The 27,882-nt window shown below is 33.9% G+C and overlaps 3 protein-coding genes, 1 long non-coding RNA gene and 2 pseudogenes across 6 annotated transcripts; 2 read left to right on the top strand and 4 right to left on the bottom strand.

Annotated features, from left to right (window-relative positions):
• Window positions 1–2,494: 2,494 nt before the first annotated feature.
• On the bottom strand, window positions 2,495–3,996 carry LOC147948964 (scarecrow-like protein 23 pseudogene; annotated as a pseudogene). The gene has a single exon (XR_015580969.1). The product of XR_015580969.1 is annotated as a scarecrow-like protein 23 pseudogene (transcript).
• A 2,558-nt stretch (window positions 3,997–6,554) lies between these two features.
• On the top strand, window positions 6,555–7,442 carry LOC147948963 (uncharacterized). Its single transcript, XR_015580968.1, has 3 exons — window positions 6,555–6,692; window positions 6,772–6,841; window positions 7,292–7,442. It is a non-coding gene; the product is annotated as an uncharacterized LOC147948963 (long non-coding RNA).
• Window positions 7,443–13,726: 6,284 nt separating this feature from the next.
• LOC104730613 (putative lysophospholipase BODYGUARD 2) lies at window positions 13,727–16,550 on the bottom strand. The gene is made up of 4 exons (XM_010449810.3): window positions 15,896–16,550; window positions 15,361–15,695; window positions 14,907–15,106; window positions 13,727–14,244 (listed from the first exon to the last, which is right to left on the bottom strand). Exons 1-4 carry the CDS (start codon window positions 16,449–16,451, stop codon window positions 13,917–13,919), a joined length of 1,419 nt encoding a protein of 472 aa, XP_010448112.1. The 5' UTR covers window positions 16,452–16,550; the 3' UTR covers window positions 13,727–13,916.
• A 1,741-nt stretch (window positions 16,551–18,291) lies between these two features.
• LOC147948962 (GDSL esterase/lipase At5g41890) lies at window positions 18,292–21,072 on the top strand. The gene is made up of 5 exons (XM_087486586.1): window positions 18,292–18,569; window positions 19,136–19,266; window positions 19,567–19,809; window positions 20,185–20,452; window positions 20,525–21,072. The coding sequence occupies exons 1-5, from the start codon at window positions 18,314–18,316 to the stop codon at window positions 20,755–20,757; spliced, it is 1,131 nt and encodes a 376-aa protein (XP_087342712.1). The 5' UTR covers window positions 18,292–18,313; the 3' UTR covers window positions 20,758–21,072.
• On the bottom strand, window positions 20,782–24,405 carry LOC147948961 (uncharacterized). Of its 2 annotated transcripts, none has more exons than XM_087486577.1 (17): window positions 24,209–24,405; window positions 23,908–24,054; window positions 23,773–23,823; window positions 23,509–23,684; window positions 23,330–23,407; window positions 23,114–23,225; window positions 22,815–22,899; window positions 22,655–22,706; window positions 22,513–22,574; window positions 22,318–22,433; window positions 22,107–22,228; window positions 21,903–21,971; window positions 21,668–21,725; window positions 21,481–21,554; window positions 21,326–21,374; window positions 21,162–21,241; window positions 20,782–21,052 (listed from the first exon to the last, which is right to left on the bottom strand). In XM_087486577.1, exons 2-17 carry the CDS (start codon window positions 24,011–24,013, stop codon window positions 20,990–20,992), a joined length of 1,353 nt encoding a protein of 450 aa, XP_087342703.1. In that variant the 5' UTR covers window positions 24,014–24,054; window positions 24,209–24,405; the 3' UTR covers window positions 20,782–20,989. The 2 variants fall into 2 exon arrangements, with proteins under 2 accessions (XP_087342703.1, XP_087342707.1); XM_087486581.1 differs by having other exon boundaries at window positions 23,908–24,013; window positions 24,209–24,283.
• A 278-nt stretch (window positions 24,406–24,683) lies between these two features.
• Window positions 24,684–26,347, bottom strand: LOC147948960 (uncharacterized; annotated as a pseudogene).
• Window positions 26,348–27,882: the final 1,535 nt, after the last annotated feature.

Below are 27,882 nucleotides of genomic sequence, written 5' to 3'. Positions count from 1 at the left end.
TGATATTTTTTGTAATATACCACATGATAGTAAGGTTAAAAATTTTAACAACATTGATTAAATAAAAATATAAAGATTAATTTCTCAAATTAAGATATATTACGGTAGCTTTTTTAGAAAATATTACTGAATTTTTCTCAAAACAAAATTGATAATATCCATGATGATGATTGATGACCATTTTACTAATAAACTAGATGAGGACCCGTCCGATGTGCAGGTTTAAAGTTTATTAATTAAACTAAATTTTTAAAAATATATTAAAATTTATTGTACGTTATTTATAAATTTTATTTTTGTTATAATACACTGATTTATATCTATTTACAAATCTTTTATGTATGTTACTATTAAAAGTGTATTTTTTACATTTAAATATATTCTATGTTACAAATATATTTTTTATCACCACCTAGAACATGTCTATATGAACACATTAAGCCAACTATTTTACTTTCACTTCTGCATAGTTTTTTAATTACTAAAATTGTTGGTTCAAAAAATATTTTGAATAAAAAATATATTACATAATATACTAATCAATGATGTATCATCATAATAATGTATGACCACAATGGAAAAAATCTCGGTTCCGCCCTCATCCCTTATGGAGAGAACCTTGTGTCCAACCTCCTCCACCAAGGAGAGAACTTTGGCTCTGCCTTCCTCCTTTGGGGAGATAACCTTGCGTCCAACCTCCTCCACCTTCTTTTTTTGGAGAGATAATCTTGTATCCAATCTTCTCCACCATAGAGAGAACCTCGGCTGTGCCTTCCTCTTGTGTGGAGAGAACATGTTCACGTCTTTTTGCTATCTCAAAATGGCTTGCTCCGACAACTAATGAAAGTAAAAATCTTTTTCTAACGTCACAAAATCTTTGAATAGCAACTAATGTTAAATTTCTCAATGTATTTTTGATAGTAACTATGCAGAAGTGAAAGTAAAATAGTTGGCCTAATGTATTTATATATTACATAATATAATAATCAATGATGTATCATTACAATAATGTATGACCACCATGGAGAAAACCTCAGCTCCGCCCTCATCCCTTATGGAGAGAACCTTGCGTCCAACCTCCTCCACCATGGGGAGAACTTTGGCTCTGCCTTCTTTCTTTGGGGAGATAACCTTGCGTCCAACCTCCTTCACCTTCCTCCCTTGGGGAGATAACCCTTGTGTCCAACCTTCTCCACAATAGAGAGAACCTCCTCGGCTCTGCCCTCCTCTTGTGTGGAGAGAAAATGTTCACGTCTTTTTGCTATCTCAAAGTGGCTTGCTCTGACAACCAATGAAAGAAAAAATAAAATTTCTAACGTCACAAAATCTTTTTTGATAGTAACCAATGTTAAATTTCTCAATGTATTCATGGAAGTGTCTTTGACACACCATGATGTAGCCTCTATCTCTATAACAACTCAACCGCCACCTTGCTTAGTGAGCTCATGTCCACTCTCAGTCCATAGGCCCACCTTCCTAAGTGGGGCCTACATCTATTCCCGGCCCGTGGACCCATCTATATTTGATGGCCGTTTTGTTACATCTAGGAGGCTTTAAAAACTTGTTTACCGATCCTACAAATCAACAAATGATCTTTTCCTATGTTTTGTCTTCACTCGCACAGTTCCGACAATCACTTCCAGGAAGGTCACCCATCATGAAGTTCTATCAGGACCCTTGACCGAGAAAATAAGTGCATTTTGCTGACATATGTGGCCAAATCAATTCTTTTAAACCTTTCCACAAATTAGGGTGTTAGAGTTTTTGAGCTCCTATGGATCTATCAATAATTTATTTTTTTCCAATTAATCTATCTATGTTTGTTGTAAACTTTTGTTTGATTAGCCTATTTTATCCATCTATTAGGTTGTTGAGCTTCTATTCGTTATCTCCCTTTGGGATTAAATGAATAATGGTAACAATTATGTTTGCAAAAAAAAAAAAAAGGGTTTATGACCAACCAATCAAAGTTGAGAAATTAGAAGAAAAATAATTTGGTATAATTAAAGAAACAATAGAAAATTATTAGCATGGTAATATATGAATCCCAAATAATTCAAAAATAAAAATATAAATTAAATAAAACAATCAAAAAATACTACAATAAATTTTAAAATACAGTATTAGGAAAAACGCAGTGAGTATTTAGAAAATTTAGAATTAATAATTAACTTTATATTTTCCTAAATCCTTTTTTCTATATTTTTGTATAATTAATAACTTAAAATTATAAATAAGTAAATACTATTATAAATTCAAATTTTATGAAATATATATATGAATAATCTCTTATAATTATTTTTTTAAAAACTTTGTATTTTTAATATAAATTCTGTAATTTTTGATAATTATCTTTTTACATTATTAATATTTTTTAAAACAAAATTTTTTATTTTTGTTGTAATCAAATTCCTCCTATTAAATATTAAGTTTTACACATGTCAAAATCTAAGATTAATAACTTAACAAATATCAAAATCTTGTTAATGATTAATTTTCAAAACCCAACTTTATATAATTAGATTTTTTCTACATTGTATTATTCTTTCAAATAAAATATATTAAAATAACTGTTTGGTAGAAAAAATATATCAGTGGAACGGCTGAGAGATCCAGGCAGAGGCGGTCAAAAGCGAGAGATCCTTCCAACCAAGACGGAGTGTTCCATTCTCTTCGACCAAAGTATATCCATTCCACGGCAACATACCCAACAACAAACCCGCTTGCGTGGCCGGGTTACCCCGAAGCGAAACGAGTCTAAACCCGACCCGATTGAACTCCTCTCTCCACTTCACTCTCTTCCTTCTTCTTCTTCCTCCTCCTCCGTGCGCCACAATGTTTCTTATCTCCGTCGCCAACACAATCTGCTCCACCGTGAACCTCTCTCCACTCTCCTCACACAATCCATCTCCAAGCGCGTCGAACAACGCGCTGTAATAATGCAACGCCTCCACGAATCTCCCTAAAAAGCTTCCTCCGTCGTCGTCGTAGCTCAATTCTTGTTCCACCACCGTTACCAGATTCGGTTTCAGCCTCCGTAGAATCTCCACCGTCTCGAGATCGTTTCCGGTGACGTCGTATAACCGGTGCTGCATCCAGTGAACCACCACAGCTTCGCCTTGTCTCGTCCCGAGTTGACTCGGTTCGATTAGGTTTCCGATTTTGCCTTCGATTGGATGAAACTCGAACGGAAGGTTTAACGACGATGCGAAATCGGCGAGTCTCCGGCCGGTTGAAGCGAGTAGATCGGAGGAGGAGCCGAATCCGGTGATTCGAATCGACCGGAGTTTTCGTGGACGCGAAGCGAGGATGTGAAACAGAGCCGGCCATTGAAGACCTTGCATCACGTCGAGGTCGATGATATGAACGGAGTCTTCGCCATCAAGCGCCTGAAAGATCGCTTGATTCGCCGTGAAATGTGAGAATTTGATCAGAGGACTGACGGAGTTGAACGTCTGCAAGGCGGAGAAGATCTTCTGAGACTGAGCAACGGAGAGAGGTTTCTCGGAGAGTGGAGAACACGCGCGGGAGAGGTAAGAGCTGATCACGCGCGTTTGAAGCGCTTGTGCGAAGTAAGCGACGACTCGCTCGGGAGAGGAGCCGAACGGAGAACATATCTCGGAGATTTCGGATAAGAGCGTCGAAGCTTCGCGGAGATGATCCGTGGCGACGTATTCAGCGCATTGTAAGAGTAAGCTAAGGAGTTTGATAGCGGCGGCACCGTCGTTTTCGAGTGTTTTGGAAGAAGGGAAATCTCGGTCGATAGGTTTTGTAGTCATGGAGGAGGAGTGTTGAGAAATGAATCATTGAAGAGAGAAGGAAGATGGAAAGATAGAAGAAAAGTGGAGATTCGAAAAGAGAAAAAGGTTTGAGAGAGTTTGAAAGAGAGGAGACAAGATAGTATTTTGGAAATTTTCAGTTTCTTTCGTAACGTTTTCACTGTTATAATCGAGTGCTCTTTGTGAACATAAAAAACACAGCTTGATTGCTACTCTTTTTGTCTTTTTCTATTTACTTGAAACCATTTTTTTTTTTTTTTTTTTAAGTGTGAAGATAAAAAAACCAGGCCAAATCCATAACCAAACCGAAAAGCGAACCAGACCAAATTCCTCAATTTGCTGGGATCGATCGAGTTTTATAACGAGGCCCAAGGGCCCATTTATAACTTTGTTCGAAACAAGTCCTTTTTTACTGTCTTTAGATTGAGTTTTAAGTCCAAACAATTTTATACAGGGTTTGAGGAAACATCTTCTGGAGTAGCTTGATCTGATCTTTTCTTGACGAACACGAATAGAGATATCCGTGCCACTTCTCCCGCTGTAAGTTGAAGTTGTAAAAATCAGTTCCTCTTTTTTTCTATTTGACATTTGATCTTCATTAATATCTGCTGCTTTTTGTAACTTGGCTAATAAAACACATGTCAAAGTTGCAATTCCTTCTCTCAACCATGCATTCTTAGTAACACTTATGTCTTTGAACACTTTCTTCACACTCTTTATATTTCCATCACCCAGAGATATATTTGTACTTTACAACATCATACGTGGTTCTCTATGTGAACCGTCAAGAAGAAAGATGAATGAAGGAAGCTATGGGAGCTCTAGCGAGGAGAATCAAGGGAATCGTCGACAGCGTTCAGCGCAATGCTTGGTCTTAGACCTGACACGTCCTTTTTAAATCCATACAGCGACCTGTTGGTGATGCAGCCTCAGCTGTTGATCCAAGTCCTGAAGAACTTGAGGATTGGTCTTTGAGTCACTTTGAACATAAAGTGCAGAGACTTGAAATCAAATGAGTTAGTAGTTGGTCCTCTGTTCTAGAACCCCCATATTTGGCCAAATGCTACTACTTGACCACCACTCTTTGGTTCACTTTTCCAAGTGTTTCCTCTTAATTCACTGAGCTTCTCACAATCACATATTGGTCCTTTTTTTTTTCTAACAACACGATTTTAGTTTTTTTTCCTAAATGTTGTAGATATGAAAATTCAATTAATCTAAAGGTTGACATACAAAAAATGTTAGAAAATCAAACTAAATAGTGAAACTGATCATATAGTTACGACAATATTACATATATTCATAAGAATTTACAAAGATATAGGACGTTTTCTACAACTTTTAGCTGTAATCCTATTTGGGAGCTCTTTAAAGCAAAACAGTTCCTGACAGAAATATATATGAGCTTTTTTTTTTTTTGATAATAATGTTAATATCATTAATCAAAATGAACAGAGTATAGCCTAAAATTTGAAACCTTGCAAAAAAAAAAAAAAAGGAAAAAACAAGGAAACAAAAAGTGTGGCAAAGAGATATAGAAATCATCTTAGCCAGAGTAGGGTATATGAGCTTTTTTTACCTTAACTAGACTGACTCTTCGGATATTACTTGCAACAAAAAGGAAAAAAAAACTCCATCCTATATCAGTTTCACCTTAAAATACTTTAACCAAGATAAAAAGAAAAAGAGTATTTACACTACATTTATTTTTGTAAAAACAAAAAAAAAATACATAGAAGCTAACATCTCTAGAGTAAATTTGATTCTTTTTGTGACTTTTGTCAGAGATTTTGGTTTGCATTACATTTTATAGAGCATTTAACATTGGTTTAAAATTTCGTTTTAGAGATCGTGTTCCCCGATACCGAAATACGCAAGCATCTATACAAAACGTTACGCTTTAGCTATTTAGAAAATTTGTATATCTGTCGACCACGAATTTAAAATACAAGTATTGAAAATATCTTTATTGTATGTGTTGTGGCCTTGTGGGAGAGTGAGAGAGAGATATGGGAGGCATGTGAATGTCACATGAAGTGAATGAGGACGGTGAAGACATAATTATTCTCTCTCTCTCTCTCTCTCAAATGACATGTTCATCATATCCAACCTAATCATCTTCTAATAATTCACCTCTCTTGTTTTTATTTTTTATTTTTCATTTTTCATTCATCTACCTATGTTGGGTCCTTTCTCACCTAATCTTTTGACTTTCTCAATAGACACTTTGACTTAATTTTCTTCATAATGATATATAGGATCCGATCGATCATTATAGTATACTTTTAAGGTTTTAGTCAGTAATCATACAAAATTTAATCAAGCAAAATTAAAGGAACAACAAATTATTTGACTCTTTCTTTATCTAAACCTAGATTGTCTAACGTACATCTCATTTCAAGAGCTAAAAAATTGACGATCTACGGATAAAAATATTTGACTTTGTTTTGTGTTTTTTTTTTAATACGCAAATACTGGATACATGTGAAAGCATTATTAGCTTCAAAGATGAACTATATAAAAAAAGAAGTGGAAATAAGTCATCAGAATTTTATCATTATGACTTTAATATGTTTGTTCTTTTCGACTTTTCTATCTTTTTCGAATTGCCTTTTTATTTAGCTTTTGTGTTTTTTTTTTGTTTACCCCCCTACATTTCCACAATCTTTTCCTAATAATATCTTCCTCCTTCTTCTTTTCATCATTGCTTTCTTGTCTCCTCTCCTCTTTCACTTTTATTTTGTTTATAAATTAAGCTCATATCTCTCTCTCTGATCTCCCTCTCTCTCTGTTAAAAGCTAGGGTTTTCTTATGGAGTCCATGTTCATCAGTGAAGCTTTTTCTTTTGAGGGGAATGTTGTCTGGCACGAGGCCCTTAACTAAGATCTACTACACTTGATTATATATTTATAAGTACTCTCTTCTTTATTTAATTAGTCTACACATATATATGTTTGAATGATCGATCTAACGGTTAATGACGTCGGACCAGGCTTCATTCCCCTCAATTACATCGCTTTGATCCTTCCTTCTTCGAGTACATACGCTCGTAATCTGATCAGGTTAGTTTCATTCATATATCTTTTCTATTATTAGTGATTGGTTAAGCTTCGTTCATCTTCCTTTCTCTAAATTAAACGATATCAACTTCAATTTCTATGGATGATTTCATATAAAAATTGTGGGTTGTGTTTATTTTGTATGGTTTTGCTAGCTAGGACGTTTTGGGGTATATACTAATTAATTAACTACATGTTGAGGTTGCTAGTTGATTTCTTGGTATATATATCAGATTCTTACTTGTGTATTCTGCTCAAATTACAAACAAAATAGTGTTACAACATAGTTTTTCAAGATCGATTTATATATTAAAACTTATTGTTCAGATTTGAATATTTAGTTTGTTTGTAAAACTACATCTTATTCAGTATTTGTCGTTATTATATATAATTAATTTGTCGTTGTTTCTGGTTTCATTCATCCAATGGTGTTTACTTATTTATTGTTATAAGAGCCTGGATTATTATGTATGTGGAAAGAATTTGAAAAGAAGAAGCAGAAGAAGGGCTAGTGCCAGTGGGATGATAAGAGAAGTAGATGCTTTGCTTTAGGTGATGCTTACAAAAAATGACTTTTAATACAATGAGTGAATTCTCTTCTTAATTATTGCATTTTTTTTACTTTATTTTTTTTGGAAACGTATGATTCACAAAGGTGAAACTACAGAATCAATCCTATTTCACTCACTCATATAAAGTTTCGAATGTTTGGTGTCTCCACCGCAAAAAAAGAAAAAAAAAAAAGAAAGGGTATATGATTGTTCTAAATATAACTTTGTAAAAATCGTTTTGATCTTTCTAACTTTTGGGTGAAACTATACCATTCATGCATGCTTTTTTGTTAAAACTATGCCATTCATGTTATTGTCGTTATCTCTCTCTCATTTTTTTTTTTTTTTTTTTTGCCTATTACTTTTTCCTATGTGTATATGCGCCTTATAAGATGCGACGAGTGTCACTCTCATGCAAGTGAATACAATGTGATAATGTGGAATCATATTCGATCTTAAAAAGAAATATATATGCTTAAGTTTTAATTTATAACTATTTCCAAAGGAACGTCATTTACCTAGTAATGGTATATCTCTCCATTTTTGTTTTATTTTCTACAGTATATATAGTATGACTTAATTTTATTTTTGTAGTCCCAAAGTTTTTGAGGAAAATTACTGACGTACTATGTCGTTCCAGATAGCTGTCCCAATCTATTTTATACTACTTTTTTCGAAACCGTTGAAAGAACAGTAATGCTTGTAAATGTGGTAAAAATAATAATTGAACGTGGTCCGGCTGCTGAAGACAAAACAAAGAAGAACACAAAAGTTTGGTGAACCGTACCACAACCACTCTTAATTTGTCAGATACTATAATACAAGATTGTTGATGCGCAACCACTTTCACTTGACTTAAAACAAGTAAGTTAATTAGTGTAGTTGTCTTAAGAATTATCCAACATAAAGAACCTAAAAAAAAAAATGGGAAGAACAATCTGCATTTTTAAAAATGTCCTTGCAAATCAATTTTGACTCGGTATAAAATTTGTTTTTTTTTTTCTGAGCACATGACATCATCCAAACCATATTGTCAACAATTCATTTATATGAAATCACAAGCATATTGATACCGTCTATGTCTCATCTAAATAGATGGAATGTCATTGTGACACTTTCACTAGAGACATTATGAATATTATGGAACTAAATTCGACAATGCGATTCGTCCTATAAAAAACCACCCCAACTACTGGTAACTATGATCATTGGATAGCTAACCTGGAAATGGCATAACACCATCATGAGGCGAGTTTATATTAAAAAAATATTTACAGTACTTGTAAATGCTATACTCATTATAAAACATCCTTAAGAAATATAAAACAGATATACATATACATTTGTAAGGACACGGAAATCTACGTACTTGCACGCTTACGTTTCTCCTAACTAATGTTTTTTTGTTTTTTCTCCTAACTAATGTTAAGGCATATTGGAATAAGATATTTTGCAAGATTATCATTATCTTTATCTAATAGTTGCTTTTGGTATCTTCTCGAAGATTTAATGCGACGTCAATGCAAGGTTGCTTCGGACACCGATATTGTAGAACCCTCTAAGTGAACGCTCAAATCAAAAGATTTTTGTTTTCGCCCAGAACTCCAAGTAGTAAGATATTTTCTTAATCCCCCTTTTTGTTGAAACTGAGAACATATTTATAGAGTTTTTGGAACCAAATTGACCTACTACGTAATGATTTCTCGACTAAGCCATATAGCTGTGTACGTTCAGCACGACTAGCAAATCTAGAACACGATACGGGAACATGTATTGATCTTGACAGATTCTATATAGGTCAATGTTGTATAATTGATGCTGTCTGGTATGATGCTGATACGAAAGCTAAAGCCATTCAAGAAACTTCACACAAATTTCGATACTCACATATTACAACCAAATTCACCGATACTTACTGAATAAATAAAACGTTCTCCAACACTTATTTTTATCGTTAAAAAAACAATTATTTTTATCAATAATTATATATGAACGAACTATGCATAATTTTTATATAATTTTAGAAATCTTGTTTTTGATCAACGTGTATTCTGACAGCACATATATATATATATATAAGTTGATTTAAAATAGAGAAGGTATTTTTTTTTGGTGAATGCATTCAATAGGCTCTCATAGTCGACTATAGACACAGATCGAGACGAGTTGGGGAGTAAACTAAGCCCACGTCTTATATATATTTCACCATCATTGAATATGGTTATGGTCGGTCCATTCATTTAATCCCTCTCTCTTCTCTCTAAAAATCCTTTGGGTTTTTTTTTCTTTTTTTTTTATAACTAGGTGCTTCCCCACGCAACACGTGGGTTGTGGTATAGTTGGCACTTTCTTGTTTGTTTTTTGGTTTTTTCGTTTTCTCTTTTGTATTATTTCGTTTTAATTAGGCATATACGGGCTTTGCCGTCACTTTTATTTATACACTATATGTTTATACCATTTCGTTCAGATGTGTATAATTGTGGCGTTTACTTTTTATGAATTATGAAGATGTTGTTTCTTGCTTTTGAGGATCCAATCTTATCGTTGACTGATATCGTTTCCAATACATTTATTGTATTATAGATTTTCTAATTAACTGCTTATGTAAACCCTTCATACGTTGATGTTGCAATAATAAGTTATTTTTTAAAAATATCTTCCGGGTAAGTGATTATGTTTGTATGCCCATGTTTTGGTCTAATATCAATAAGATCGTTTCTGTTTTTCTTTAGTTGGCTTTGAAACCAATATTGAGTTAAGCAAATAATGGGTCGATTTATGGTGTTAATAAGTAATATAAATTCTTATGTATATATATTGTATATATGTGACTATAAATTTAGCTAACTAAAAAATTATGTAATATTTAAATACAATCTTGAACATATATATATATATATATATATTTTATTTGTGGGAGGAATGTATGAAATTATTGGATAGAAGTTATTTTTGAGTTAAATGACCTTTAATGTCTTTAAAGTGAGTTAAATATTAATAAATTTTTATAGGTGTCTTGACTTTTTTAAAAAGGAATACCAAGTGTTTCCTTCCAAATTTGAAGTGATATAGTATTTTAGTTTTCTTATATGATTTTATGAACTTCAATGTAAAAGTTTTTCAAAATAATAAGTACACTCACTGATTGAATTATAAAATTTGGAGAAATGTTTATTTCGTTTAATCATCTACTCTTTTAAATAAATTAAATAAGTATGTTGTTATTCCTACAAATAGGACAACATATATTATAGTTTAACCATGGAGTTAAGCAATGGAAATGGAACTTGTGATTGCAAGACAAAATGCTTATATGTTACAATTGATCGTTTAAAAATGAATAGGAACATCTAATTCTCAAATAAAGTTGATTGTTTTGTTAAAACCAACATATGTGAATTTAAATTTAACTATGCAAATTTGAAAAATAAATATGAATAGATTAGAAAGGCAAGAAATATAAAAGAAATATTTTTTATATAAATAAAATAAAAAATTGAAAACAATGTTAAATATATATAATATTTTCTACATTAAAATATAGAATCAAACTATTACAAGTTACAACACATATGAGATATAACAACATTTGATATTGGTAGGAGAGGAAGAGAGAATGTTTACTATAAGATGGTAATCCAAATTAGATAATGGAGATGAATCTTTAAAAAATAGAACAATGTAATATCTATATATATAATACATTCTAAAACACATATGAGATATAACAACATTTGATATTGGTGGGAGAGGAAGAGAGAATGATTACTTATAAGATAATAATCCAAATTAGATAAAGGAGATAAATCTTTTAAAATAAGAACAATGTAAAATATATATCATGTAGTCTCTAAAATTAAAATTTAGCATTAACAATTTACAATGATATTTCATTTTTTTTTACAGCCCATACAACAAAAATAAGAAATCAAAAAAAAAAAAAATGAAAAATGATTTGAGGTATTGTAGAAGAGAATGAGAGAATGTGAAAATGAGATAGTAAAAGAATGTCAATATGAGAGAATTATAGATTGAGAGAATGCTTATTTATATGATAAGAAATGATGGAAGTTACATTTAGAACTATGGAGTTACAATAGTAATTTATTGTGTTTGAATAGAATTGAGTGGTAGAATATGATTAATGCATAATTTATTTTATTTTCAGTTATAATTTTATTTTAATGTGTGAGTTAAATGTATTGTGTTTATTGGATCTTAAATATTGTTTAAAGCAATTAGAAAGCAAATAAAAAAATAAAAAAAATAAGAAAACATTAAATGAAAATCAACCAATAAAGAGAGACCAAAACCTTACTTTTATATATATGATATATTGCTTTAAACTTTGAAATGAGAAATATATTATAAACAATAATTTTACATGAGAAATATATTAATTTAGCCAACCAAAATATAAATATAAGTTTAGCCAACCAAAATAAATAAAAAATATTAAAATTTAACCAAAAATAATTTCTCTTGAAAGATAATAAGTTAGTAGGAGGAATGAATTAATGTACAATTATTGGATAGGAGTTACATTTGAGTTAAATGGAGTTACATGTCTTTAATTATAAATAAATATTTTAATTTTTTATAACCTAAAATAAAAGGAATACCAAGTGGCTGAATCAAAATTCACATGATTTGGTTGTTTGTTGATATAAACTCAACACTTACACATAATATTTCAAAATAAAAAATATTACTTTTTAAGTGACAAACTAAATTAGTTTTCTTATAAAATTATATGAATTCTTCAATCTCAATAATTTTTAAAATCCCAAGGATAACTTATATTTTTTTGGTTTTCACTCATCAATTTAATTTATAGTGCTAGATTTCATACTAATGGTTTCATCTTTAGAGAATTTAGTGAAATGATATTTTTAAAATTATATTTTATTTTTATATTTAAGTTCCAGTTGAATATGTTTTGTTTTTTGGATCATTTTTTATTTTGATTAAAGACACAAAAAACCAATTGTTTAATTATGTTCTTTTTGTTTCAAAAACCTCAAATCATAAAATATATATATATATATATATATATATTATATTGATCTCTGCAGATTTAACAATTGGATCACAAAACAAAATAGTCTTTATAAATGGATAAATGGATAATTATATTGATCTTTAAATATTATATTGATCTTTATAAATTATTTAAAATGATACATGAATATGTGAGATAACCAGAGACATAATAGATAATTATATATGGATCATTTCAACTTTATGATCTTATTGTGTGGTGAATATTGTAAGGAAGTATGAAAATAATGACTTATAAGATGTTAATATAAAATAGAAAATGGAGATAAACATTTTGAAAGATTAAAATAAATATATAAGATATACATATCATACAAACTCTAAAACTAAGCTTTTACAATGATATTTGAGTTGATTTTTTATAACCCATACAACAACAATAACAAAAAAAATACAAAACAAAACAAAACAAAACAAAAAAGAGATTTGAGAGTAGTGGAAGAAGATGAGAGAATGAAAGAGTGATAGACTAAGATAATAAGATAATGAGTATTTATAGGAAGAGAAATGATAAAAAATTACATTTAGAAAAATTAGAGTTACAATTCTAATTTACTGTTTTGTTTTAATACAATTGATTAATACAACTTAGTGGAGAAATAAAGTTAATGTATAATTTATAGGGAGAAGCTATAAAGATTTCAGTTTTATATTATGTGAGTTAAATGTGAAAATTTATTGTTTTAAATTTGTATTTTAATATAATTTTTTTTTTGTTAAAATTGCATTGCCAAGTGGACCAATAAGAAGAGACTGAAACTCTACTTTTATATATATGATTCGTATGTTCTGAATCCAAGATGTTTGACTCCAAGTAGTAAGATATTTTCTTTTGAATCCATAGATATGAGATGATTATAACAACTATAAAATTAAAGTACATTCTCTTAATTTGTTGAAAAATAGACTACTTGATCACACACAACCACTTTTTATATTTTTCCGATTAACGAAAGAAAAAAAAAATTTATTGAGTATATAACAAAAATATGTATTTTTAATTATAATATCAGTATTAAATAAAATATATATTTATCAGGAAGAAAAGGTTATATGTATTCGTGAAGTTTCTTAAAATCTTGAAAAAGTTCAAAAAAAAAAAAAAACAGTTTAATAACAAACATTACTTGAATGTTGAATCTGACTGCAATATTTATATACAAAACCAATTTAACCCTTAAACACCGAATTCTTTTGTTTCTAATACCGACAAGCATTAAAGTATTCGATTACAATCACATAAACATAATGTATAACAAGAAGTGGCTCTACAAGATGCAACACATACTCTAATTTCCATTTATAAAAAGAAAAATAAAATTAGAGTCTTCACATTTTTTTCTTTGTAAATAAAAAACAAAATCTTCATTGAATAGAAAAGATGTATATCTAACTTTATAGATAAGAAAATATATACTTCACTTAGTAGAGAAAAAAAGAGTCTCATAATATATAACTATATTCACTTAAGTTGAGTGGGATCTTTGCCAAATGAGCTCAAGCTCTCGAGCAAAGTCTTTTTGTCGGCCGACGACAATGGTGATGTGGTCTTTGTCAGGGATGACGTGGACAGTGGCACGTGGCAATTTGCTCTTGACACTGTAGCTACACTCCACAGGAATGAGCTCGTCCTTGCCACCGTGGAATATGGCGATGTCACAGTCAACGTGGTCACGTACATGGTCGAGATACGAGTCGAGCTTGGCTCCTGACCCGAAGATGATGTTGTGTAATGTGTGAAATGACCCATTATGTGTGTGACATAAGAATCCCTCTATCAAATACGTTCGCATCCTGAAACACATGATATTTATTTTGTTATTCAACCTCTTTTTCGCATCCTTCTATCAAACGTTCAAATTAGTCATATTCCACATATATTTCTATGGTGCAAATTTCATTTTGATAGATACATTAGGTGACCTAAAATTCAAGATGTTTTGTTCTGGTATCTCACTTTATATGGCATATAAACAGTAAAAAGTTTTACATATATTTATTAGTATGATATAAAACGCCAAAATGAATTAAATGCATGGGGTCAAATAATGGAGGAGACACGGTCGATATAAGTCGCTTTCTATACGTTTCAAGACAACTTTTTCTATAACATAAAGCTTGCATTCTCAATCTCGCCTATTTTAATTCCAAATATAGTATCACATAATTTATGTTAAAACTAATAAAGTTGACCAATCAAAGATTATATAAAAGAAAAGGTTGTGTAAGTTTATCACATATAACAATTCCGACGCGTCAGTTTCAAGGTATTGAAGAAGATGAGTGGTTGGTTCATTTAAACGCCTAACTGCATGTACGGTGGGTTGATTTTGCTTATTCTACTTTTCAAAATATCGTCGACGTAAATTATCTTTTATAACAGATTGAAACGTAATTAATTAAGGCCAAGTTTGTTGTTCCTATTTTCTTAGTTTCCCCATGTATGATATATGTACCTGTTTAGGGTGAGAAGGCGGGTGACAAATTCAATCAAGTGATGGTTTTTGATAAGGACGAGGCCAATGGTGCGGCCTAGGTGCTCGTACCAGCTAAGCACTGATGCACCAAACTGCATTGGTGGCCAAACTTCCTTTCGAGCCACTTCCTTCATTATGTATTGGGCTGGTTGGACTCCCTTTGGCACCTTGTAATATGGCTGCCATAATATAACTTCAATTAGTTACCTCTTAAGTCCAAAATATTCATAACTAAAACAAAAGATAGTACTTGGGAAAACAGAACGTCCAGGAAAAAACAATACCAAACTTATTCATTTTTGGTTTGGCTAATATACTTTTCAAACACACGAACCAAAACCCATATATATAGTATATTTAAAAAGGGTTAAAAAAACCAAAAATTTAAATTAATTTAAGGATATATTATTATCACGTATAATTGTTGACTTACAGGAGCCAAAAGAGTAAGGGATTTGATAGCTCCTGGATGTTTAACGGCGAGTGCAAGAGCCAAAATGCAGCCTAGGGAGTGAGCGACGATGTGGAACGTTTTGAGTTTGAACTGAGAGATTACCGATTTCTCAATCATCTCTAAATGTTCTCTTAATGTATATAACGAGTCATTTGGCTTAGGACTTCTTCCATAGCCCAAAAGATCGACTGCGATGAACCTATACTTCGATTTGGCCGAATCAGAAAAGTTTGGGAAGAGAGTCTCCGTCCAAAACGCGGATGATGATACGAAACCATGTATAAACACAACGTTGTCTCGGACCTTCTTTTTATCTGCACATACAGTATATCATTTTATTTATGTTACCTTAATATATCAAAATAAGTCAACTTTTGTGTAACGGGTGGCAACTAGAAAAATATAGTATATTAAAATTTTGATACTTCTACGTAACACAAAAAAAATGTTGGAAGTGGATAAATTAATTTACATGCACAGAAATAAATGTTGGAAGTGGATAAAATTAATTTACCTTTGGGTTGTTGAACTTTGACAAACAGAGAATCTCTGTTGGAAGAAGTGAGCCAAGAAGTGCAGAAACTGCAATGACAATCCGACCATCTTGGAGCTGTCGAAGATTTCTCTACCACCGTAGAATTCAGAGTCATTAATCTCTTTTTACTTTTACTAATCTTCTTCTTCTTAGACTCATCGTGATCACAAGATGCCACCACATTGCCTCTCATGATCAAACCCCTATAGTTAAAACATTTCACGGACCTCACGAGCTTAGAGAGCCTCGTTAGAAGTGAAGGACCACGTGAGTAGAGCGTGTCCGAGATCTCATCGAAATGGATCTTATTTCTTGTCAATGACACAACCTTTGAGTACTCTCCCCGTTCCGACACTATGATCCTCTCGGTCTTGGCTTTAGCCTCTGGTGGAGAATAGCAGTAGCAAGGTTTCCTCTCTGACTCCAAGAAGTAATCCAAAGTCTTGTACGTAAAACAAAGCAAGAAATCGGCAATGTCGAGGAGGGAGAAGACAAAGAAGCCCACAGTGCGGTTGAGCCACCGTGCAAAGCCCATGATGATGTTGTGGTGGTGAATGTTGAAGAAGGGGTTTGATTTGAACCTTGGAAATGTGTTAGTGAGAGTGTTATATAAGTTTATGATGATGATGATGAGAGAGAGGGTAATTTATAGCAGATGACAGATATATGAATTTATTGTTTCATTTAAAATAATTTGCTGTCCAAAGTGATGAAATTGGGTGGAGGTTGAACCTTTTTTTTTTGCAAACCCTAAATTAAATATTTAATTTTCATTATACTTTGTCATAATATGTTTATAATTTGGAATGTACTATATTAATTTATGGTTTGAGAGACTTTTGAGGTAAAAGTACCAACAAGAAACTATGCCTCATCACTATATATATATATGCTAAAGTGTTTTGAATGAAAAAAAAAAAGAAAAGAAAAGTCTTACATTTTGGTTTAATAATCATGTAGAACTTTGTGTTTCATCATCTTGCGTTTACTTTTTGAGATTGGCTGATCTGAAGTAAACAAACATGTAAGAAAAATATGATCGTAGTCAATGTCATTGAAGATCACTTATGAGGTGTCTTCCTATGGACCTCCAAGGCTCCACATACTTCTTCTAGAGCTTGAGTACCAGGATGACTAGAGATAATTAATTACAGCATTTGTTTTAAGGGTTCGAAGGTTGAATGTAAAGAATAAGGACAATGACTACTTTCGTATCACTTAAAATTAGAATATAGGTCTAGTGCTTGAGGACCAGGATGAACTGATGAGACATATAATTACAACGTCAGTTTATGGGTTCGAAGGTTGAATCAAAAGAGAATTAGGACAATGACTACTTTAATTTGTACCCATCTTGGGAGATGCCTTACATTTTCGATTAAGCTTTACTTTTTTCCACACCTTGTCCTAATTAAGAGCTTTTAGATAAATTGACATGGAGTGACAGTATTCACCATATTGGATTTGATATCTCTATGTCACGATTTGATTAGTCTTTACATAAACAAAAAATAATTTTCAACAACATATTTTAACATTCCCTTAAATATTTTATGTTTTTGATAACTTAATGAAATATATAAATCCAATAAATGTAGTAATTTTAATAAATATATAATTAGTTCATTTTAGTAAATAATATCTTTAAAATTATATATAGAATCGATTTTTTTAAAAAGCATTCAAATGCCTCCCTTAATTTTTATTTATTTTACATAAAACTATTTTACAAAGAAAACATTATTAGTGGCATTTTGAAGGTACATGAAGTTTATATGTCTGAGTTTTGTTTGAATGTATTGTACTGTATTTAGTTGAAACTAATCCACATACAAATAATAATATGTTAGATATATTGAATAATATTTATAATATATATATATATATGTATATACACATATAAATTATTTTTAGTGTTGTTTGAGAAGAAGAAACTATGAAGCGTGTTCGATGAGGCACATGTACCATTAATTAAGCTCTTTGCCATCACCCTCTTTGACTAGTAGTATTGCTATTGACCAGTAGTACTCCATCTGAAAGACAGCCTACCTTTGATTGTTGTCCTAAATTATAATCATCAAAAGTAATAATAAATTTTATAATATTGATTACGTACAATTTTGTAAGGAAAAAAAACGACTGTTTTTTGAAATCTATAATCATCTTGTAAATTTCAAAACAGTCAAGTATATATAGCAGCACACAAGAGTGGAATCAATTTTTGTGTTACTCGACCAAACAAGTAACAGTGAATACGTAGAACCATGTGCTATCTTTTGAACAAGTCATGCTGTAACAGACGTAAGCAAAAGGAATGGTTCAAAAGTGTTAATGTACTGATCAACTATATTTAACCAAACAAGTCTATTTCAGATGATCTTGAGAAAGTGAAAAAAAATGGATATCATTTATAGATGTTTTCTCAGGCCTCATTTCCATTTCAGTTTTCTTCTTCTCTGGCTATCACATTTTCAGGTTGCTCAATCATTTACAAACTTTATTTTTGGAGACTCATTGGTAGATGTTGGAAACAACAACTATATCTTCACATTGTCAAAAGCTGATTCTTCCCCTTATGGCATCGACTTTGGACCTTCCAATGGCCAACCCACGGGAAGATTCACTAATGGTCGGACCATTTCTGATATTGTGGGTATGTGTTTATTTTAGAATACATAGATCGAGTATATATTATATATCTTGCCCTGCCTAATTTTTTTAATTCATAAATATTGAAAACGAGTAGTGAGTACTACGTAATTAGAAATAAATGTGCTTGATTTAACGGTTAGTTACAGTATTCAATACGATCTAAGTATCTAACAGAACAAGACTTTGGTGCACAAGTCAACTATATTGATAAGTTGACTCTTCTTGAAGCATGTAATTGTCATAAGTGGGTTTGATTGGACCGAACAAATTAGTTACGCGTAATTGAAAAATTGTAATGGAGAGAAGTCAAAGGCTAATCACATAAATGCGAGTTTGGTAAGGAGTTCTATTTAATTTTAACAATTTATTAAACCCCTTACTCAGTTGGTCCTCTCTTCTTTTCAATCACTTCAAAGTTTTTTTCAGAGTTTTAAGATGATGCCACTCTGTGTTGATAATGCCACTCTGTGTTTAATTGTTTTACGCATAACATATAGTTATCAATATCATTAATCATAAGGTAGAATAATATATATATAGTTTTATTGGAATAAATTGAAACAATAGGTGAAGCCTTAGGAGCAAAATCTGCACCACCTCCCTATCTTGAACCAGACACTGAGGCTAACTCAATTCTCAATGGAATCAACTATGCTTCTGGTGCGGCTGGAATCTTGGACGACACTGGACTTTTGTTCGTAAGCTCCACCATCTATATATTAACTTTTTAACGTATACTACTATTTTATGATATATATCTTTAAACAAAGCGAAAATGTAATAAAATTCGTGTATACAAGACCAATATTTTCATGAAATAAAATTGTAAAACCATTTTTTCATATGTTATGAAAGGAATGAAAGGAAACCATGTTTACAATTCGACTTCTATTTTTTTCGAAACAGTTTGTAAATAACTCTATTTTCCATTCGATAAAAATAGATTATTCAATTTTACGGATACTACTTATGATTTTTATTTTTCTTTTTCTTGACAGATCGGTAGAGTTCCATTGAGAGAACAAGTGAGTTATTTTGAGAAGAGTAGAGATTATATGATAAAAGTGATTGGTGAAAATGGTGCAAAAGAAATGTTGAAGAAGGCAATGTTCACAATCACAATTGGGTCAAATGATATATTAAATTATATCCAACCATCTATACCTTTCTTCTCGCAAGACAAGCTCCCCACTGATGTCCTACAAGATTCCATGGTGTTCCATTTGACCACACATCTTAAGGTAATATTTCTCCAAAAATAGTACATTATATATAGATAAATAATGCCTACAAAGTCGGACACCTTGACTAAGTCTTTGAGTGAAACAATTATTATTATGATCATTTGTTATTATCACTTGGGGTCCAACATTTATTTCGTGGTGAGATAATAAAAAAAGTATCATTGGGGCCATCCTTGCATTCCTGTAAAGTTTCTATAAACTATTTTTGCGCAAACAAAAGTTTTCATAAAATATTTTTGCAATCTGTACATTGTACAAGCAAATGCCACACTATTGTTTTTTTTTTGTTACGCTTGATGTGTTTACGTGTACATTTTACAGAAACGTAAACGTAGATACATCCTAAAACGGTTTTCAATTGCGTGTTAACAGCGTTTGCATCAACTAGGAGCTAGGAAGTTCGTGGTGGTTGGAGTAGGGCCACTCGGTTGCATACCATTTGCTCGTGCCTTGAATTTAATACCGGCAGGAAAATGCTCCGACCAAGTCAACCAAATTGTCCGAGGCTACAACATGAAGCTTAGAGACTCTCTTAGGACATTGAACACAGAGTTAAGATCCGGAGATCACAACACTACATTTGTCTACGCCAACTCTTACGACCTTTTCTTGGAACTGGTCCTGAACTATCGACAATTTGGTAAGTATTGGTGTTTTGGCTGATTCTAGTCACTGATTTTATTGACTAGAATCTAATGAAATTGTTTGGAAGGCTTGGAGAACGCCGACAAACCGTGTTGTGGCGGCTACTTTCCACCATTTACGTGCTTCAAGGGACCAAACCAGAACTCAAGCCAAGCGGCTTGTGAGGACCGCTCCAAGTTTGTCTTTTGGGACACGTATCACCCAACCGAAGCTGCCAATCTCATTGTTGCCAAAGCACTTCTCGATGGTGACCAAACTGTGGCCACACCTTTTAACATTCGTTATCTTAACGATCTTTGATTACTAAACCTAATGTTCGTGTGATTCATAACCATATAAATATATTCAGTCACATGTCATGCACATCAATCACCCACTAAAAAGCTATAATTTTCTTAGGAAACATCACAACAAGGTAGAGAGACTCTACTGATAGATTACAAAGCTTAGTGAAGCATGTACATTACAAACTGAAATAAAAACGAAGACAGAAATAAGCGGACTATAAGCCGCATTAAACTCAATACCTTAGTCACCAGCTGAATGTATCCTTAGACTTCCCAATTTTGGTTTTGTACGAACTCTCTATTTCTTCCTGCAGAGATTTCATTAACATATCATCACTCTTTCAGTAACATATTTTTCGACATGATCAAGCATCGATTCAAAACCGTGGGTAAAAAGTAGAGCAACGAGAGATTTACCTTGCAGGATTTTAGTAGTGGTTCTAGGAATGAGGATCTGAAGAATTTGATTGATTTCCCAAGTAAACTTTTATCTGAATCTGCAGGCGTTAAATAACTGAAATTATTTATACTAGTAAAGTTTAAGCCAAAGCAATTCCACATTGATGGTATTGAGAACATACCATCATCTACATCCATGCTGAGGCCTCCTGCGTTGATTTCTTCTATTAGCTGAAATTCATTAGAAAATGAAACATAAGCTAACAAAAAAAACATCTCAGTGATAAAATAATTTCAGATCCACACTCTAGATGTATCACATTATCTATTATTTTACCTGTGAAAGCGTTGGAACTGCCAATGGATCAAACTCATCGCAGTTATTCGGATCAATAGGAACACAGACACGACCTGAAAACCAGACGACATTTCTTAACAATTTGAGCTCATATCCATATATTGAACTGAGTATGAACATAACTCTTATCAACTGGTGTAGTGTAGTCAAGAACCAGTGAAGAGACCTGTTTTTGGATGGACACAGAAGGGTGCCTTAAGCAAATGGTTCATTTGTTTAGAGACCTGAAATAAAAGAAAGCACCATACAACTAAACAGTCACTAAACTTGTCCGGCCTCCATCTTATCAGTTGCTACAAGATCTTATCAGTTGCTACAGGATCTTGAACACTATACAGCAAGGAAATATACCATTATAGTACGCTGGGTTTACTAAAATTGTAGCATAGATTAGAACAAACCTCCAAATCAATTCGAGGATAGGTAAAGGTAAAGACAATTTCTTCTATGCACGTCCGCAGTGATAGAGCCTAAAACATTGGAGAGAGGATTGAAGATAAATAAATCTGGGATTCAAGTTCATTAAGCTAAAAGCTGAGTAGAAACAACTAAGCTTTTCACAACATTTAACATACATGTTTTCAATCATTTAAGAAATTACACACCTTGTTTTTCTTTGACTGAAGCGTTTTTTTAAGCTGCTCCCACCTTAAAAGGCTGGTGGCTTCTTCTGATAGTGATGATCTCGCAGAATTCTCCCACTTGCCTCTGAGATCTGATTGGATATCTGTCGTGAAAATTTAAATTATTGTAAATGGCCAAACTGAGGTAAGGACCTCTCATACGCTGGAAAAATAAATCATCACTCTTCCATACCTTCATCTGTTATCATCCCAAGTATCTTCTCATACTTTTCTTTGCTTGAGAATATACTTTGGTTCGTCTGTAACTCACCCTCAAAGAAATTCTTAAGAAAATCCACATATGATCTCCTGAAAAGCCAAATTGAAATTAGTAACGAAAACAGTGATTTTGAATTCAGAAAGGAAGAGGTGATGGATAAACCCATACGCAAGGAACGGATGAAGAGAATGACCCATAAGATCGACTTTCTTGGCATTGTTTTCGTTTCCCTGTGTCAGAGAAACAATAATTAAACTTAGATAATTTCAAAATGCCAGAAACCAACAAAATAAGCTCTTGAGAACACCACCTTATAAACACGGAAGTACTCAGCAACTGCTGATCTTTGTTCATTAGTCAACCTGCAGGATTTAATCATACAGATTTTCATTCACAGAGCAGAAGATCAAATGCGGAAAGATAAACCAAGCAAAAGGAGAAATGGTGTTAGTTAGTGGTCTTAGTTTCACCTTCGAGCTTTAGCATCACAAACCCAACAATGAACTCCACGGCGTCCACTGAAGACCCAGAGAATATATTTGAAACCAAAATCCTCTGCAATTGACAAGACCAAAATGAGTGACTAAAAGTTCGTTCTATGATAAGACCAAGCAGTCTTGCACATTGACAAAAACTAGATCAAGCAGTGAACTCCACAATGACCTTCAGGTTACAGGGGATATAAATATTACAAAAAGTCATAGGGATGGAAAATCTCAGGAACACTACAAACTCTAGTTGTTGAAAGTTAAGAAAACATTTGTGATACCTCTTAAAGAAGTATCAATGACTTTGATAGCAACTGTCATTAAAGGCCAACACTTGGCGCAAACATCAGCTCCCGAGCAACAGTATCTAACATCATCATAATCTGTTATATCCTGAGCAAAACAACATATTCAAGTCAAGCAACTACAACAAAAAACATAAGAATACGAATACAAAACCAATTCCAAAAATCAATTGATAAGATATTAAAACTCACAATATCAAAGACTAACTCCCTCTCCACTGGAGTAAACAAATTAGTTCCACTGTGTGCATAGGCATGTCTCTTATCTGGCTGAAAAGAACACATTCAGAAACCTCAAATGAGTAAGGACGGTTCCTAAAACATAGACAAGTTACCAAATTTGATTTTAGAAAACAGGATTTACAGCTTACATCAACGCTATACACAGCACCAATATCAATCTTGTATGGGAAATTAGATTTGATAGCATCTTCCATAGCTGAAGCATTCTTGAAAGACTTGTACCGCAAATAAACATCGTTCTCAAGGGTAAAGGAGAACTCTCTTCTACCAAAGTAGTATTCATCACAACCAGGATGTTTCCCATCTAACAGATTTACAAAACACAGACAATTCATTACAAAATTTACAACCAGTTACAAGCTTTTTCATATGTGAAAGAAACAAACAAGTACCGTGTCCGTATGAGAGCCATTTGTGAATATCAGAGTAAGGAAATAGATTGCCTGCAATATGTTTATCAGTGTAAGGGAGATAGATTTGATTATATGAAGAGAGAACAAAGAAAAAAACCAAAAATTAAAACTTGCCGTAGTAAATCCGGAGGTAATGAACATTGAATTCGTTTTCGATTTTAGGATTTGGGTCATCAATCATCATAGCATCTCCATTGTTATCAATCTCCTCTCTCGTCATCTTCCCCGCACAGTAACAAAAAGAGTTGCTTTTATTACTATCTGGGTAACCAAAAAACAAATCGAATTTTTATAAGTAAGGACATCATAATCGGATTGAAATAAGTTGTGATACCAAGAGATACAGAACATTAGATTCAGATTGAAATGATTAAGCTTCCGATTGAATTGATTGGAAGAGAAAGAGAAAGCTTACGAATCTTGAAGGTGGTAAAAGGAGAAGCCTGACGGAGAACAATGTCGTCGTCGTCGTCGTCGATTTAGAAATTTGTTGTGGCGTTTGGGAGATTTTTGGAGTGGGCAACTGTGTGTACTGTGTAGTAGTGTTGGAAACAGCGGGAAAGAAGAAAGCAACTAGGGTAAATTTGGCGGGGGAATATTGGAAGAAACAATGGGCTCAATTAGTAGTTATGGGCTTATTTATTTAGGCCCGTTATATTTGTGTAGATCTTCATAATTTTGTTTTGTTTTATTTTCTTACGTTTTTTTTTTTTTTGTCAAAGAGCTTTCTATTTAAAACTGAAATAAAAAAGATTACAAAGGTCCAGCCTTAGTGTTTTTTGGGCCAAGTCTAGTGAGCAAAAGAGAAAACCACATAATGAAAGGATCGTGAACTTGAACCTAGTAATAGGCTAACCTAGCCGATGGAATAGTAAGCGTCACTTGATCACCTAAGGTGTGGAGAACCAGTGCTGCAGCATCAAGGCAGACATCGATGGATTGGAGTCCCTGTAAGAATCGATTCTGCTATGGATCGTGGAGTCAATGAGGCGGAGGAGCTGGTCAGTAGTTTTGAAGTGTTGGCGATGTAGTCGATTATTTCTCTCGGACCAGATCAAGTAGGACGAACACTGCCAAGCAAGTAGAGTTAGCCGACATCTCTCCTTTGAGCCTTGTAGTGTTTGCATCTGATTCACGGTTGAGTTCCATGATGGTTGAGGTTGAATCTGGCATTTGTTTGCAATCGATCTCCACACGGTCCAAGTGAATGAGCAAGAGTAGAAGAGATGTGAGTGGCTTTCTGGGTAGAGGTTACATAGGATGCAGCTTGGATCAGTCTGTAAGCCCCAGTTCAGAAGGCGATCCCGAGTGGGGAGGCGATCTAGCATTAGAAGCTAGGTGAGAAAGCAGTGCTTCGGGATTCCACCAGAGATCCATGTTACTTTACTCCATGGTATTGTGGGCGAAGCATCCCGGAGCTTGTCATAAACGAGTCCAGTGGAGAAACGCATGGTAGTAGGACCCGTGGCTCCAGAAATTTCCCAATCATAAGTGTCTTCATTGTCAGTGAGGTTGACAGTTGTGAGATAGACTTGAAGAGAAACCTGTTCTTCTGATCTTGCATGAGGCAAACACCATCGACCACGCGAAAAGAGTTGAGCAAGAGTGGAGTTCTTGGGGATTCCCAGACTAGAGTGTGAAGGATTCCGTAGGAATTGCTGTATATTCCCAAAGGGTGACCAATTATCCGACCAGAACCTGCAAGTAAGACCATTCCCAATCCTTAGCTTCATCCAATTATATGCTACCTCTCTAGTTTTAACCAACTTGTACGCCAGCCATGAGTAACTTGGCCTTGGTTTCATTGTCCAGAAGTTGCTGAGTGATCCACGTAGAAAGTGATACTTAAACCATGCTACCCAAATCGATCCGGACCTAAAAAAGAGCAACCAAATCAGCCTAATAGTGCATGCTTTATTCCAGTAGGTGAGATCTCTTATTCCTAGTCCTCCTTGATTCTTTGGCTTTGTGACTTTGTCCCAAGCAACTCTAGCAGAGTGGTGACCTTCTAAAGTTCCCTTCCAAAGAAAGGCACTACATAATGAATTTATCTTTCTGATGCAGCCCTTGGGGAGAACGAAAGTGGATGACCAGAAATTCGAGAGACCGGCGATGACAGTATTGATAAGTAGCAGTCGACCCGCAAAAGATAAGGCTTTTGTGCACCAGTTATTTATTTTTCCTTAACCTGTTGCAAAAGTGGTTCACAATCCTGAAGCGAGAGTTTCTTTGTGCATAGGGGTACACCAAGATATCTCACAGGGAGTACGCCATGAGAGAGACCAGTAGTGGTGGCAATAAGGTTGGTTTCAGCATCAGACATTCCTCCCGTGTAGAAGGATGATTTTTGAACACTAATAGCTAGACCAGATAGCTCCTCAAACTCTTTTAACACTTGCAGGACATTCTGCACTGAAGTTAGCGACCCATCCAGGAATATCAGAAGATCATCCGCAAAACAAAGATGGGTAAGCTTTGCCATCTCACAGTGATAGTGATAGCCTATTTTCCCATCCTCAGCAGCTTTGTTCAACATTAGGGAGAGGGTGTTCATTGCAATCACAAAAAGGTAAGGGGATAAAGGGTCACCTTGCCTAAGTCCTCTTTTACCTTTAAAATATCCATGATGAAGTTTGGAGTGCAGATACAAGCCTTTAGCCAGCATATGAATTGGTCAGGGATATCCAATCCTTGGAGACACGTGAAGAGGAAATCCCACGAAAGGGTGTCAAAAGCTTTCGCTATGTCAACCTTGAGAACAATTCGCTTCGGACCTTGGGCCTTATGATAGCCATTGACAAGTTCACCTGCAAGGATTGTATTTTCCAACAATAAGCGATCCTGGACAAAAGCTGTTTGATTGGGGACGATCAGTTCTGGGAGAAGAGGTTTTAGTCTTCGAACAAGAAGCTTGGAGATCACTTCGTATAGCGTGTTCAGGCAAGAAATGGGGCGGTAGTCAACAATCTTCGAAGCTCCTGGTCTTTTTGGTACTAGTGTAAGTATTGTAGCATTCGCTGAAGATGGCAGGAAGGAGGAGTGGAAGAAATGACTGAGTGAAGCAGTGACAACTCCACCTAGTAAGTCCCAGGAGGCTTTGTAAAAACCAGAGGTTAGGCCATCAGGGCCAGGCGCCTTGTTTGGGTTTAGCTTGAAGAGCACTGAGGTGATTTCGGTCACCGAGGGGACAACAAGCATCGAATGTGTCTGAACTTCACTGCATCTGAAAGGGTTTATCTGACGCAACCAAGTGAGAGTACTAAGGTATGAGAAGCATGGTAAACAGGGTGGTGCTAAGATTGCCTGAAAGTGAGCTAGAGCATGAGAACTCATCTCTATAGGGTCAGTTAGAATATCCCCCGAGTCCAGGTAGAAAGACTTTATAGTGTTGTAGCTTGCTCGCATCTGACACACTTTGTGAAAATACGAGGTGTTTAAGTCCCCTTCCTTTAACCAGTTGACCCTTGATTTCTGCTTGTAATAGGATTCTTCAATGCTTCTGAGGAAAGACCACTTAGCATGAAGTTCCTTTTCAAGCTCAAAGTTCAGAGTAGATGGGTCTTGAAGCACTTGTACCTGCACATTAAGTAATAAAAGGTTAGCCTCACTCACTCTCTCTTGTATTTTTGAAAAATTTTCTCGGTTTAGCAGCTTTAGTTCTCTTTTAATGGTCTTTTGCTTCCAGCAAAAATCTGCGAGGGTGAAAGCAAAGCTTCTGGCCTGAATCCACGCTTCCTCCACTGTCTGGTGGAACTTTGGGTGTTTAACAAGGTAGTTAAAAAACTTGAAAGGCTTGGTTCCAGCACGGGGTATGGTATAGGCTAGGCTTACAAGACTAGGGGAGTGGTCTGAGGGCAAGAATGCAAGGAAAGTAGTGATGCTGTCCGGGAAGTAGTTCAGCCAGTGATCATTGACAAGAACACGGTCCAGTTTTTTCGCTACAGGGGAAGCTGGTTGATTGTTACTCCAAGTGTAAAGAGGTCCTTGAAACCGCATGTCGAAAAGATCCAAATGAGTAAGACAGTCTTTGAATTCTGTCATGGGAGGGGTTAGCGCGTTGATAGTAGATGAGGAGTGTTCAGCATAGTG

Source organism: Camelina sativa, chromosome 2 (assembly GCF_030686135.1).
Source record: "Camelina sativa cultivar CO46 ecotype springtype chromosome 2, ASM3068613v1".
Taxonomy (NCBI): Eukaryota; Viridiplantae; Streptophyta; class Magnoliopsida; order Brassicales; family Brassicaceae; genus Camelina; species Camelina sativa.
This window is presented reverse-complemented; position numbering and strand designations above follow the sequence as displayed.